This window comes from Tupaia chinensis, unplaced genomic scaffold (assembly GCF_000334495.1).
Source record: "Tupaia chinensis unplaced genomic scaffold, TupChi_1.0 Scaffold000469_1, whole genome shotgun sequence".
NCBI classification, from domain to species: Eukaryota; Metazoa; Chordata; class Mammalia; order Scandentia; family Tupaiidae; genus Tupaia; species Tupaia belangeri.
Genome location: NW_006159978.1, coordinates 1,426,478 through 1,440,451, shown reverse-complemented (window position 1 = coordinate 1,440,451; position 13,974 = coordinate 1,426,478). Strand labels below are relative to the sequence as shown.

At 56.4% G+C, this 13,974-nt stretch overlaps 1 protein-coding gene across 1 annotated transcript in view; it reads right to left on the bottom strand.

The window, feature by feature from the left end:
• Nucleotides 1-1,700: 1,700 nt before the first annotated feature.
• CHGA (chromogranin A) overlaps nucleotides 1,701-13,974 on the bottom strand; it is a 15,402-nt gene continuing 3,128 nt past the window's right edge. The window contains exons 2-8 of the mRNA XM_006155814.3: nucleotides 13,411-13,457; nucleotides 10,950-11,043; nucleotides 9,832-9,900; nucleotides 7,305-7,400; nucleotides 5,398-5,823; nucleotides 4,226-4,677; nucleotides 1,701-2,185 (exon numbers count right to left, since the gene is read on the bottom strand). Coding sequence (XP_006155876.1) covers nucleotides 2,102-2,185; nucleotides 4,226-4,677; nucleotides 5,398-5,823; nucleotides 7,305-7,400; nucleotides 9,832-9,900; nucleotides 10,950-11,043; nucleotides 13,411-13,457 — 1,268 coding nt within the window. The 3' untranslated portion in view covers nucleotides 1,701-2,101. The remainder of the gene's footprint in view (nucleotides 2,186-4,225; nucleotides 4,678-5,397; nucleotides 5,824-7,304; nucleotides 7,401-9,831; nucleotides 9,901-10,949; nucleotides 11,044-13,410; nucleotides 13,458-13,974) is intronic.

Sequence of the window (13,974 nt, the reverse complement as noted above, 5' to 3'; positions counted from 1 at the left end):
TAGGGTTAGGGCTGGGGGTCAGGCTAGGACAGCCCTGTCTCATCAGCTTGGCCTAGACTTGCCAAGTCGCAGCCGCAGGCCACTTACAGCACCGTAGTCACGGTCTGCTTCTGGTCTGTGCCGTCTGGGTCCTCTCGTCCTTCCTACAATCTGGAAAGGCCCTAATTCTTTTTTTTTTAGAGTTTTTCTGTTTTTGTTTTTATGCTATAGGGCACATGTACTCGCCAGAAAGAAACAGAGAGACAGAAAGCGAGAAATCACACCCCAGAGGGGATGGCCACGCCGCAATCCCTTCTCCCCTATTCTTCTCTTGGGATCTTGGGCACACACGCACACGTGCCCGGTGTGAGTTTAAGCCACGGGATCTGGGACTCGAATCGCAATCGACTACCTGGGAGTCCAGCGACACAGCCATTACGCCAACTGCTGGTCCCAGCCGTAATTCTTATCCCCGTTTTATAGATGAGAAAATTGAGGCCCTAAGAGGGCCAGGAATACCGGCCAAGCTCTCCAGCTAGTCAGTGTCCAGGTTGGGGCTTCCAGCTCCACCCTGAGGTCAGAACCTGTGTTGCCACTGCAGCACCCAGGCCCAGGGGAACTTGGTTCCAAACCTCACCTGGTTCTTGGGCTCTGCCTGGGTCTCTGGGAAGTGGCAGCCTCGCCTTCATGCCCACACCTTTCTGTTCCGAGTGGGGAGGTACCGCACAAGCACCGCCAAGCCAAGGCCCCGCCCCGTACTCCTCTCCCCTCAGCTCTGGCTGCATAGCCATGTTAGCCCAGCGCTGCCACCTGGAGAGCCCAGCTCCATTCGGCCTCCTCCTCCTGGTGCAGGAGTGCAGGAAGTGGCCCTGAGGGGGCGTGGCCTCCCTTTGCTGAGCATGCATTTGTCTCCAATTGCCTTGACTCTGAAGGGTCAGGGTCTCTGCCCAGCAGACTTGTTCGAGCCAGGGCTCGGCCCAGTTATCTCTACAAGCCCAGGCCTACCCAGTCATTTGCTGAGTGACTGCATGGTGGGTCTGGCACTCAGCCGGTGCACACCGATGGCACAGCGGCCGGTCCTGATTGTGCGATCCGGTACAACCCCCTTGTGGACCCACGTTGAGTGTCGCCCCACCTGTGACTTTGATGAGCTATTTCACCTTCCCTACCTCAGTTTCCTCATTCCCCAAATTGAGACTGAGATCTGCCGTGCTCCATGGAGCCACTAAATGTGCAAGAACTTCAGATGTCCGTGGGGCTGTGCATGACACAGGCCAGAGGTCACAGCAGGGCTAATCAGGGCTATGCCCAAGGCCTGCAGCTCGAGGGCCCAAATGAGGATGCCTGAAGCTGGTTTGGTGTCTGTGGTAAGACTGTGCTGGGCTGTCACGGCCCCTGTCCAGGACCGTGAGATTAGGGGCCACGGGCAACCTGGGCTCTGAGTGCAGAGGCTGCGTCCCAGCCTGGCCCCGCTGCTGCGTGACCCAGCTCAGGTGTGGCTGGGAGGCTGCAGAGGAAGAGACAGTCGGGCCCCGTGCACGTGCCGTTTATCCCGTGATCACCCTTGGAGGCAGGTCAGCATCCCCATTTTACAGATGAGGAAACTGAGACTCCGAGGTGCAAAGTCACCCCGGAAGACTGAACCTCCTTTTATCCCTTTGCCCAAATACAATGCAGCCCCCCGAACTCTGAGTTCAGAGGGGAAAAAATGTCCAGAGAGCAAAGAGCCCAGAACGGATTTATTTTTCTTTAGGTAAAACTTTTTATAGACTACATTACAGTCAAGAGTTCTCAGCTTTCACCAAAAAGTCGGAAGTTATTGCAGTTGTGCCCAGAGGATGTGATGGTGGATAGGAAACTTCTAGAAAGCTGCCTGTGTTCAGAGAAGGGCTCATTGATGTTGAAAGTCATGGGGGCCCACCCGGCAGAGGCGTTCCAGGGCGGGGATGAGAGCAAAAGGAAAGGAGCATGGGGGTGGTGACAGGGTGGCCTGGACTGGGGCGGCTGGAGGCCATCTCCCTACCGGAAGCAGCATCTGGACCATCTGGCCAGGACCTGCAAGGGGGCAGCAGAGCCCAGACCACAGCATGCCTGAGGGCCCGGCGGCCCCTCCCGCAGCACCTCAGCCCCGCCGCAGGGCCTGCAGCTGCTGGGCCACCTTCTCCAGCTCTGCCTCGATGGCCGACAGGCTCTCCAGCTCCTGGTCCTAGGAGAGAACGTCGAGGGTCACTTGGGGCTGGCCCCGGGAGCCCAGAGACACGGCCTGTGCTGTGCAGGAATGTAGGGTCAGCTAGGCTGGCTAGGCTAGCTGTGTGTCCCTGCATAGGTGGCTTTGCCTCTCTGAGCCTCAGGGACAATGCCAGTGCCCTGCTGGGCTGCTCTAAGGATTATGGTGCATGAAGCAGGGGACCTGCCCCAGTGTCCCTGGTGGCCCCTTATTCAGACCCCACTTCTCAATGGTTCTAGGCAGGCAGGACTCTGCTCTCAGGACATGGGGAAGCTTCTGGTGCCTGTAGGTGAGGGCCCCTGGGGTGAGGCCGGGCCTGAGTTTCCAGATCTGTCTTCTGCAGTGAGGGGACCATAGGGACTGTGGCACAGGCTCAGTGCTGTGAGAGCCACCCCACTTCCACTTGTTTCGGTCCTGATCATGGGGTGACCCCGAGCTCCTGCTGCCAGGCTGGAGCAAGGGAGCAGAGGCCCCAAGCCTGATTCTGTGCCCAGTCTCCAAAATGTTCCAGGCCTCGGGTTGTGGGACACTCACAGTAGCATCCCAGGGCAGGAGCTGGGAAAGGCCACTTTCCTGGCTTGACCTGGGTCAGGTTTTGTCCTGGAGTCCCTGCCGAATTCGAGGCTACTGAAGGCACCTGCAGCCCAAGGGCCACACATACAGCCGCACCTGGCCCCGGTGCTCACAGAGGCCCACAGTGGCTGCCATGGAAGTAAGGGCCCCACAGTCTCCTTGCTGGTATCACCCCTGGGGCACAAGTTCTGACACTGGGGTTTCTCAGAAGAACCTGGGCCCCTCCCTGGCCACAGGACCTGGGGTCCCCACTTCTCCATCTGACTATGGAAGCTGGCAGGAGCTGCTGAGTACCTCACTCTCCAGCCTCTGTGGGAGGGGAAGGGGGGCTTCAGGTGCCGGCCTTGTTCTGGGTGCAAAAGCTGCTGCTCCCTGTAGCCCATTCCCCTCAGTCTCCTGGCGACATGGCAGATGCCCCTCCCAACTCCAGCTGCCAACAAGGCTGATCCCAGACCCGAATAGGGGCCCGAAGAAGGGCCTCATCTCTTCTGAAAGGTGGCAGGAGAGCCTAGGTCAGTGCCCCTGTGGAACCCCATTTCCACCTGAGCCCTGAGGCTGGGACCAGGTGCCCCCAGGACCCCCTGCAGCTCTAAGGCAGTGCCGCCTACTTCCAGGGAAGCCTTCTCCGTCCTGTGGGGCAGCATCTCTGCACCCCCTTCAGCTTCTGAGGTGGCCCTGGCATGGCTGAGTTGTCGAAGCTCACATGTGTTCTAACTTCGATGATGTGGTGAGCAGAAAGGACCCCTTAGCCACATTTCACAAATGGGGAGCCCTGAGGATGCTCACAGAAGGGGAGTGACCAACCCAAGGTCACACAGCTGGGAAGAGGCAGTGCCCAGCTTTTCTGGCACCCCCAGGCCTCTTCCACCAGCTCCCAGGTCCAGTTGGCCCTGTCCATCCCTCGGCTGTGGTGAGCTGGACGCAGGGCCTGATCTCACGGGCAGGTGTCCTGACCTGCCTGCGGGCTGGGAGAGGGCATGGCCAGAGCAACCACAGGGTCTTCCCAGGGCACAGCTTGTCTTCTGGTGTCCCCGCCTTCCAGGCCCTCCCAGCGCTCAGGGCCCTAGTGTCTGGGCCTGGATCCTCCAGGCAGCCCAGGTCCTCTGACACCTTGCCAGGTTCTTTCGGCTCCAAGCTCTCCCCTCCAGACCTAGCACCCTTCACTCGTACATCTGCTCACACCTCTCTGGCTGCACAGGTTCATCCGAACACCTCCTGGCCACAGCCACTCACCCCTGCCTGCCTGACCGGCCGCACTGATGCCTGCTGTGAGCAGGTGCTCTTCCCAGCCCTGAGAGCGCATCTCAGCACCTCTCCAGTCAGTCCCAGACTCCAGGGCAACTGCATCCCTCAGGGGAGCACGGGCTGCATGTCTGGGTGCAGCTGCCTCTCAGCTGGGTTGCACCCCCAGGGCCTGGCCCAGGGCTGGCTCCTGCCAGTACCAACCTCTGGTCTGCGGTTGGCGCTGCCCTCCTCCTCCTTCTTCTCCTCGGGGTAGCTGCGGACCTGGAGGGGCAGGCCTGCCTCTATGCTGTCCTCCTGGGAGGACGGCCTCCAGCCTCGTCGCAGCTGATGCCTGGGGCCACGGAAGCCATAGGCGCGGCTCTGGAAGGAGAGCTTCATGGAGCGGTCAGGGTCATCGTCCTCCTCCCCTTCTAGCCTCTTCTCGGCTGCCAGCTCCTTGGCCAGCTGGTCCATCTTGCTCCATCGCTTGGCATCTTCCCACTCCTTGGAGAGCTGCTCCTCCTCCTCTCCCTCCTGCCGCTTCAGCTCTGCTCGCGGCCTCCCCGCGACCTCCTGCTGCAGGGCGTGCTCCCTCTCCCTCTTCCCCTCAGGGGACTGAGCCTCCTCGGCCCCTATCTTCACCACGCTGTCCACGGCCAGGACCTCAGATGGACCTGGAGCAGGTGGACAAGAGTAGGACAGTGAGGAGGGACTGCTGTTTCCCTGGTCTCTGCCATGCCCCGGGGCCACAACTGTGGCCCTCCTTGGGGCTGCAGCCCCTCCTCTCAAGCCCAATTTGCCTCTCTACTGCAAGGGTAAGGCCCTCTTGATGCTTTGCAAGACCCGCTCAGCGCTCGGAGGGACGGGTTGGCCAAAACCCACCCCTCCCTCCAGTCCTTTTACCCCAGAAGCCCCTGACCTAAGTGGGTTACCTGCCTTGGGTTTTGTTTTTTGTTTCAAGGTTTTTGCCATAGGGTGAAAGACAGAGACAATGAGTGAGAAAATACCCCCAAAGGGCAATGGCCAAGCCACAATCCCTCTTCCTCCATTCCCCTCCTGGGATTTTGGGCACACACACACACACACACACACACACACACACACATGTGCCCAGCATGATTTTCAAGCTACCAGGTCCAGGACTCGAACCTCAATTGGCCATATTGGAATCCACCATGCCCCCTCCTGGTCTCGGAACTTCAGCTTTTAATACTAATCAGCTGTGTTACCTTGGGCGAATTATTTAACCTCTCTGAGCTTCCATTGCCCGTCTGGAAAATGGAGACACCCACCTACCTTTGCAGGTTGTCCTGAGGGGGAAATGAGATTCTGGATGAGGTTCCCCTCCCTCCGTCCCCCTCTGACACGTTCGCTGAGGTCTCTGTCATACATACCCTCGTCTTTCTGGCTCTCCTTGTAACTGAGGCTCGGGTGGGGCTGGGATGTTGTGGTGGGGCCTTCGTCCTCGGGGACAACCTTCTCCCTAGCCTCCGCCTCCGTTTCCTCCTCCTCCTCTTGTCTCTTCTCCTGCTGCTCCTGCCCGGCACTCAGGCCCTTCTCGCTGTCCACCAGAACCTGAGAGAGTCCCTCGCTGTCTTCCTCGGCCTGTGTGCCGGTGGGTCTCTGGCTGGAGAAGTGGGCTGGGATGTGGGGGTGGGTGTCCGCCTCCGGGAGGCCTTGGGGGTAAGCCTCGGTCGTGGACTCCTGCCCGAGCTCCAGGGAGTGGGGTCGGGCTTCTGTGACCTCAGCACTCTCCTCCGCCTCATTCGAATCTGCTCTCTTCTCTGTGGTCTCCGCGGAGGGTGCCTCTTCCATCATCTCTGCAAAACAGAGCGGAGTCAGGCCCAGGACCGGGCTGCAGGGGGCCTCCCCGGAGACCAGTGCAGAGCTCAGTCAGTGTGGCTCTTGGCTTCCAGCACGCCCAGCCGAGACAACGATCGGGTCAGGCTGGAGGGGGGTGCAACAGGGCTGTGCCTCATTCTTTCCGACTCTGCCTCTAAGAACAGACTGTGATAAACCGACAAACCGACAAACCAGCAAAACCCAGCAGACCTTGAAAGTGACCTCAGAAGATAGAGACCTGAACAGAAAATTAGGACATCCGCTGAATTGCCGTGTGATCTTGGGCAAGTCACTTAATCTCTCTGTGTCAGGAGCACCATTGCTACAGCTTCATTCTCCCCTCCACGAGAGCTTTCTCTGTCTTCAGCATCCCGTGGAAGAGCTCAGTTACTCAGTATTTGTAGGGTGTTAAAAGTATTACCTGTGGCCGCCTTAAAGACAGCCTTTTAAGTAGTAAAATGCCCCCCATCACTAGAACGGCTACCATTTGAACAAAGCACTACCAAATACCGCCTACCAGCTGAGCTTCACCAGGACTCACTCCGGGTGAAAGGGCTCCATGCCCATTTTGCAGAAACTCAAAGGGGACCTGACTTTGCTCCTGGAGTCTGAATGCGGCAGAGCTCAACCTCGAACCCAAGCCAGGGTCAGGGCGTCTTTGCACTGACATATGGTTGGCCTCCCATTAAAACTTGCAGGCAGACATGGATGCTCTCACACAGGCCACGCTACCCCTCTCTGTGGCCCGTGGCAGGCATCCATAATCAATTCAGGCTGGTTCCATGGAGCCACAAGCACCACTAGTGAGAGCCTTGGCCAATGTGAGGGTGCCGCCTTCCCACCCTAGCTGCACCTACAGCCCCAGATGGAAGACTGCTGAGACCCCGGCTCCTGGAACCTGGCTTCACCACCAACCTCCCACGTGACAAGAAAGAGCAGGCACCGTGGAGGCCGTGCGGCTCTTCCTGGGCAGGAGGGTAGATGATGGCACCACACCCCGCTGAGACCTACCTAAGCCCTGATCTCTTTGACCCCTAAAAGCGCTTTGGTTTCAAGAAAGATGATCCAGGTTCATTTGGCATCTCAAACCTACTCCTTGGGAATTCTCCCACAACTTGGCTATTCTAAGGCACTACCAAGTCGCAGGAGGGCAGGCCCCAGGGTGGGCCTCTGCTACAGTGGCCTCTGGGTGGACCTAGGGTCAGAGCTGCCCACTCGCCAGCCAGGCTTCAGCCTCCAGGCCCAGCCCCTGTGGTGGGCAGGTGGGGCTGATCAAAGGCTCAGATGCCAGGTCATGCTGCTCACTTAAGATTAAGCAGGAGCTTAATCTCTCTGGGCCTCAGTTTCCCCCTTTGAAAGAAGAGCTAGCAATATGTTCAAAGATTTAAAGGAGGGGCTCCTGACACTGTCCTCGTGGTCACCCACCCTCCCTCCACTGTCCAAACCAGCTGGCACGGACCTTTCTGCTTGGCTGGGCTGCTCTGGTTCTCCAGAACCTCTGAGAGTTCTTCCTCAAAGCTGCTGTGTTTCTTCTGCTGGGCCCTCTCCTTGGCACCTGGAATGAGCAGAGGAGGAAATCGTCGGGGCCGGCAGGTGGCATGGAGATTAAGGTGCTGGATACCCACATGGCCAACCACAGTTCATGCCTGGACCTGAGGACTTGAAAGTTATGCTGGGCGCGTGTACATGCATGTTCAAATCCCAGGAGGAGAATAAAGAAGGCCATCCCCTCAGGGGATGATTTCTCACTTTCCCTCTCTCAGTCTCTCTCACTTTCTCTGGCAAGTGTACGTGCCCTGCGGCAAACCCCACCCCATCCCACCCTCCAAAAAAGAAGAATGAGGAGAAGAAGAAGGAAGAAGGAAACAGTCCCATTTGGCCTCTTCTCCCTGCATGGCCCTCCACCCCCACAGCTGCCACCCTCTCTGATGGTCCTCATGCCTGCACCTGGGTCCTGATGCCAACTCCCAGCCAAGCTAACCCTGCAGCTGGAGATGATGTTTTCCCCAAGATGGAAATTTCTGGAGTGGCTGTGGGGCAACTCTGGCCTCAGATGTAGGTTCCAATCCTCCCCAGGTTATTGCTTACTCTGTGACCGTGGGAAATTTGACTCTCCAAGATCTGGCTGCTCTCTATAAAACTGGGTCCTGCAAGGTGGACGCTGAGACAGAGGTAGACAGAGGACAACACATTCGTCCACGCGGGAGTAGATGGGACGCCTAGTACTCCGTTAGAAACCATCATACGTGTGCATATTGGAAACAGTTTATCTTTTTTAAATTATTTCATTTAACTTTATTATTATTATTTTCCAGTTTGATCAGAGAGAGACAGAGAAAGAGAGAGGAGGAAAGTGAGAAAGTAAGCCACCAGGTCTGGGACTTGAACCGCAGTAACCATGTGGAAGGCCAGCCCTTTTAACCACCACACCACCTGCCGGCCCCAAGGAAACAGTTTATCTTTTTTAAATTATTTCATTTAACTTTATTATTATTATTTTGCTATAGGGCATGTGTGCTCTCCAGAGAGAGACAGAGGGAAAGTGAGAAATCAACCTCCCTGCCCAGAGCAATGGCCACCCCACAGTCCCTTCTCCTTTCAGGATCTTGGGTTTGCAGACACATACATGCATGCGCAGTAAGATTTTCAAGCTGCCGGGTCTGGCCCTCAAACCGCAACCCATGTGGGATCTTGCACCTTAACCTCCACACTACCCACTGGCCCTGGATACTGTTAATATTTACATGCATGTGTGTCTAAGATGCTTCAGGACTTATTTCTCTACAATAGTTTCTGTTGACATTATGTTTAATTATTTAAAAGCAATTGATGTGTTATTTAATATTTCATTTTAAAATGATAATAAAGCACTTAATGCTTAGTTAAAAAAACCCACAAACCCAGGGTCAGTGATGACAGAGTTACTGAGAAGGATGAGAAGAGTCTCAGCCACACAGCACCTCCTCCGTGCCAGGTACTTATTCCCTCCTTGTCGTGAGGGGACTTTGCTGCACAGGCTGCCCAGTGAGTGAGGAAAAGTGACACCTTGCAAAGGGCCGTGGGGCTCCTACTGCTATGGTGGTTTCCACTCGCCACCTCCTCAAATCTCCCCCCATTCTCACACATGGCCTGGTCTGCCCCAGAGCCTCGAGTGGGGGCCTTCTGGGAGCCAGAGCAGCTTTCATGCCCCACCCCACCCCAAGCACAAGCCCAGCCCTGAAGATGGGCCCAAACTTCATTTGGAAGCAGGTCTGAGATTCATGCTTCGAAGGCCATTCCCTCTCCTCAGGGAGAGGCACAGGCCCCAGGGAACGGTCCGGCTCCTGTAAATGGCCACTTCCGGCAGAGAGTCAGCTATGGCAGGTGCGGGGCCAGAACTCTACACTTTCTGACTTTCCAGGGCTGGGCAGAGGTGTAACTGCGGGGTGACAGCAGCCTAACCCTGTGTCCCAGCATCTTGTCCAGGTTCTACTTTAATACCCTCAGTGATGAGGAGCTCACCACCTTACAAAGTCACTGCATTCTCAAGAGCATTGGTGGATTTCCCTAATCTCGTAGAGAGACCCACCTCACTGAAGCCCACTGGAAGTCTGGGATGTGTCTGGGACATGCAGAACCTGCGGGGAAAGGCCCCCTCCTCTCAGAGCTGTGATCAACTTCCTTTTCAATGTACAAAGGAAAGGGATCTTCTCCACATTCTAGTCTTAAAAGTGCCCTCCCTGGAATGGCTGAACCCCAGAGACTGTGGGGTATTAGGAAAGCGGGGTCTGGTCTTGGCCTTGAACTGAGTCACTCAACATTTCTTGATCTCTTTACCAACAGCCCTAGCAGATCGAGCCAGGTAGCCCGGAGAACCTCGACTTTCTGCTCCATAATTGGAAAGAAACCGCCGAGTACCGGAGAGAACCTCCTTGCACCTTCTACCCTGATTTTCCATCTCGGTTATTGGCGTGCACCCAGCGCCATTGGCGCTGCCTAGAAAATACCTTGGAGAGCAAGGTCCTGAAGCTCCTTCAGTAAATTCTGATGCCGCAGGATGGAAAGGATCCTCTCATCTGCAATGAAGGAGAGCCGTTACGGGTGGTTTCTAGAGAGCGGTGGAGGAAGGTCCCACCAATACTCCAACTGAACATAAGGTATTTTCTTGCAAACTCCAAACCAGGGTGGCAGCTGTGAGACTGGCTCTGGAGATGACATCTGGAGTGACTCCTTTCCAATGTGTCAGTAGGTTCTCTGTGACATGGGAAAGGCCAGCCACTGCTCCAAGGCCAGCCCTCAGCCAAGGGGTCCTGAGGATGAGTGGGGGTCTCTATACGCAACACACTGTCCCCTCTTCATGCCTTTGCTCCTGCTGGCCACTCCACCTGGAGTGCCCTTTCTTCACTCTCTACCTAACAGTTTCTGAAGTGTCTATTAAAGCCTGACCCCTGGGCCAGCAGGTAGTGTGGTGGTTAAGGTGCTGGATTCCCAAATGGCTGGCTGCGGTTTGAGTCCTGGACATGGCGGCTTGAAAATCACATTGGGTAGGTACGCATTCCCAAAAGGGATGGGGAATGGAAGAGAAGGAATGGTAGCCTGGCCATCGCCCCTCCCTGGGGGTGATTTCTCACTTTTCCTCTTACTGTCTTTTTGCCTCTCTGTTGAGCGTACACACCCTATGGGGGGAAAATGCTACTGGAGCCACCCAACCTTGACTGCATGGGCCTCCTTCCATCCACTCACTGCCCTCCTTTTTGTTCATCTCCTATCGATAGGGTATATACCAGGTGCCTGGGGCTGTCCTAGGCACGGGGACACAAAATCTTTGTCCAGAGGGAGCTCGCGGCCTGGTCGCTTGCTGCCCCCACCCTACCGTCGTTCACCTGGGATCCTCGTTCACTGCATTCACAGACTTCCCCTCCACTAGTCTATAAACTCCAGGAGCCCAGGGGCTGTGGCCTGTTCCTCTCCTTCCTCAGCCTCAGCTAGCACCTGGCCAAGGTGGACACTTGGTCAGTGAATGAATGAATGGATGAAATCGTTCATTCCGTCAGAAGCCACACCCCCATTCCCTAGCCTCCCAGCCCAGCAGGCGGCCGCCCACACCCACGTCTCTGGCCCATACCTCCTCGGAGTGTCTCGAAACACTCCTGGCTGACGGGCATGGGGCTGGGCTTGGAAAGCGTGTCCGAGATGACCTCGACGATGCACTTCATCACCTGGGAAGAGAGTGTGGGGAAGGTTGGCGCTGGTTTGGGCAGCAGGCTTAGCCCCCAGAAGGGGAATTTCTAGGGAAAATTCCTAATGAGGACACAAGGGCATTCGCGTTTGTCTTTAGGAGTCTGTGGCTGGCTGGTCAGGGGCAAGCTCTGCTTTCTTAGCCAGACACAGCAGCAGCGAATGTCAAAACCCTTACGTGGGTTTGGCGCTCCATTCACAAGACCAGCCGGTGCCTGTCTGAGGTAGATCATGGTGAGCATGAGGTCCGGCTGGGGGCAGGGGGAGCACTTGCCGTCTTCTCACCCCAAGGGTTTCTCTAAAGATGAAGATGCTGCTTCTGGGCATTAGAAGAAGGTCCTGCAGAAGTGCTTTGTATCGAAGATGCCCAAAAGGAGAACAAGACTCTCCCTGAATCTATCCTATCTAGAAGCAGGGCCGGATCACTGTCCCCCAATCTCCATGGTGCTGTCACATTCAGGGAGTGGCGGCCTCTCAGCCTGGCTCCATACTGACCCACGGGATGAATCCCTTGGCTGGGTGTGGGTGCAGATCACCCACATCTGGTGCCCGGCCCAGACCTCCCCAGTGCCCAGCAAGGCCTTGGTGGTACCTCAGCCCCCAGCCAATGGCTGACCTTTGCTGGGTGCTAACTGTAACATGGTACCTGGGTGTGTAACCTTGGGTGAGCAACTTAACCCCCAAGCCTCCATTTCCTCATTTGTAAGATGGAGTGAACTACCTCCCTAATTGCCCTCCCAGGGTAATGAGGCACGTGTAGAAAGACACTCTATAAACCTGAAATGTCACACACACCCAGGGATGGATCACAACTCCAGACCTGCTCCAACGCCTGGAGCCGAGCGAAGGAGCAGGAGGTGTCAGACACGCGTCAGGCAACTCTGGCAGGAGTGAGGGGGTGGAAGGCTCTATCTGTGGATGCCAAGGCAGCTGGTTCAAGGATCTGGGACAGCAAACTGGCAAACCCTCTTCGGTGTGTGTGTAGTCACAACCGCCTCAGATGGAACATTCAGGTCTTAACTGGCGTCCTGGCCCCAGACTGCTGGGCACAATATGGTGACCTGAGTGTCTCCCATATGGGACCTGGCAAGAAGGCCCAGCAACCTGTGCCCGGTCTCGCCCTGCAATCCGAGACTTTGCGCTAGAAATATCAGATCACCGCCAGTCTGTCTGCAGATTCTGGGAGACAGAGATAGGGGAGAGGTCCCAAAAAAGAAGAGCAGACCAAGAAAGGAAGGAGCTCCAGGAATAACGTGAGGGCCCACTCTGTGCCAATCACTTCACATTCATGATTCCTACCATGGAAGGGAAAGACTAGGAAGCTCAGTGAAGCTAAAGTTCGCACAGCTTGATTGAGTGGTAGAGGGGCCAGCAGGTGGTGTGGTGGTTAAGGCGCTGGACTCTCACATGGCCAACCACAGTTCAAGTCCTGGACCTGGTGGCTTGCTTTTTCACCTTCCCTCTCTTTATCTCTCCCTCTCTCTCTCTCTCTCTCTCTGTGGTGAGTACATGTACCCTGTAGCAAAACTTTAAATAATAATAGTAGTAATAAATAAATCATTTTAAAAGTAAGTAAGATGAGTGTCAGTGCTTTAAAATATGGCCCAGCTGCAACTACGATGCAGGAAAGATCCCATAATCAATCAAGCAAACTGAGGCTCAAATCGCCAGGATGGATACTGGGCCTGGGTTTTAAGCCATGGGAAAGGGGGGAGGGGAGTAGAAACGCCCCTGGCCCTGAAGTGGAGGCACATGTGTACACCATCAGTGCGCTCCAAGCACATGCCCAATGGGGAGCGTCTCTTGCTGCCAGGGTCTCTAAGACCTTCCTGGGTGACCTGCACCTTCAGCCCCGGTTGGCTGGACCCCTGAGTTCAGGACCATGGGCAAGGATGTTCTCACCGAGGCTCTTCGGGGGGAACTAGGGCTTTCGTACTTGTGGGGTGGCGGTTGCTGCTGGGAGAGCCTGGGAGGGAGGAGTAGAGGTGGAGACCAGAGTCCCTGTCCCAGGTCTATGGACAGCCACAGCCCCAAGAGCTGCCCTACCAGCCCACAGTGGGCCTACTGGATTCAGAGTGTTCAGACATTGACCTGCACCTCGGCCTGGCTGGTGAGACACGGGTCCTTTAGGGCTGCTCAGGGAGCTTGAAGGAAGCTGGGGAAGCCCCACAGCGGGATAGTGGGGAAAGCAAGCCATCTTTGATGTGTTCTCTTGCAAGCTGTCCCCAGGCTCAGCAGCCGCAGTGCTGGCTCTTGGCTTTATGCCAAAGTCACTCCTGCAGCTGCCCAAGAACCGGCTGTGAGGGTCTCCTACCCCCTATATGGGGCATCCCAGAACCCCTTCTTACCTCAGTGTCCCCTTTATTCAATGGGCTGTTCACAGGGAGGGCAGTGACTGGAAGAAAACAAGAGCACAGGGTTACTTCTCTGCTCTGAGGGGAGCCCAGGCCTCCTGACTGAGTTCGGTGGGGGCCCATCCACCCAATGCTCCCCCTCATCAGTGTCCCCAGATGAGAGCTGTGGCTGGTTCTATTTCCCTTCCTGGCTGCTGCCCCCAGGGGGTGGCCCCCAGAGGCTGTGCTGGGAAGCTTTACCCTTCCCTTTGGGGAAGCTCCTGCTCTGGAGGGGTGTGCAAGCTGATGGCAAGTGCTATGAAAACAAGGCCAGGCTGCAGTGGCATTGGGGTGGGGGCAGGCGCAGAGGGAGGGACCCCTGAGTGGGGGAAGAGGGGTTGTGAGGCGATATGTGGGGACAGAAGTCAGGGCAGAGACGACTACAGACGGAAAAGGAAGGGAGGCGGGAGGGAGCGAGCGGCGGTCCTCCCATCTCTTCCCAATGACCTTGGCCGGCCACAGCGGCCCGAGCAGGCGCTGCCCTGATGCAGCCGAGGACCCGAGCCCAGAATAGGAGAG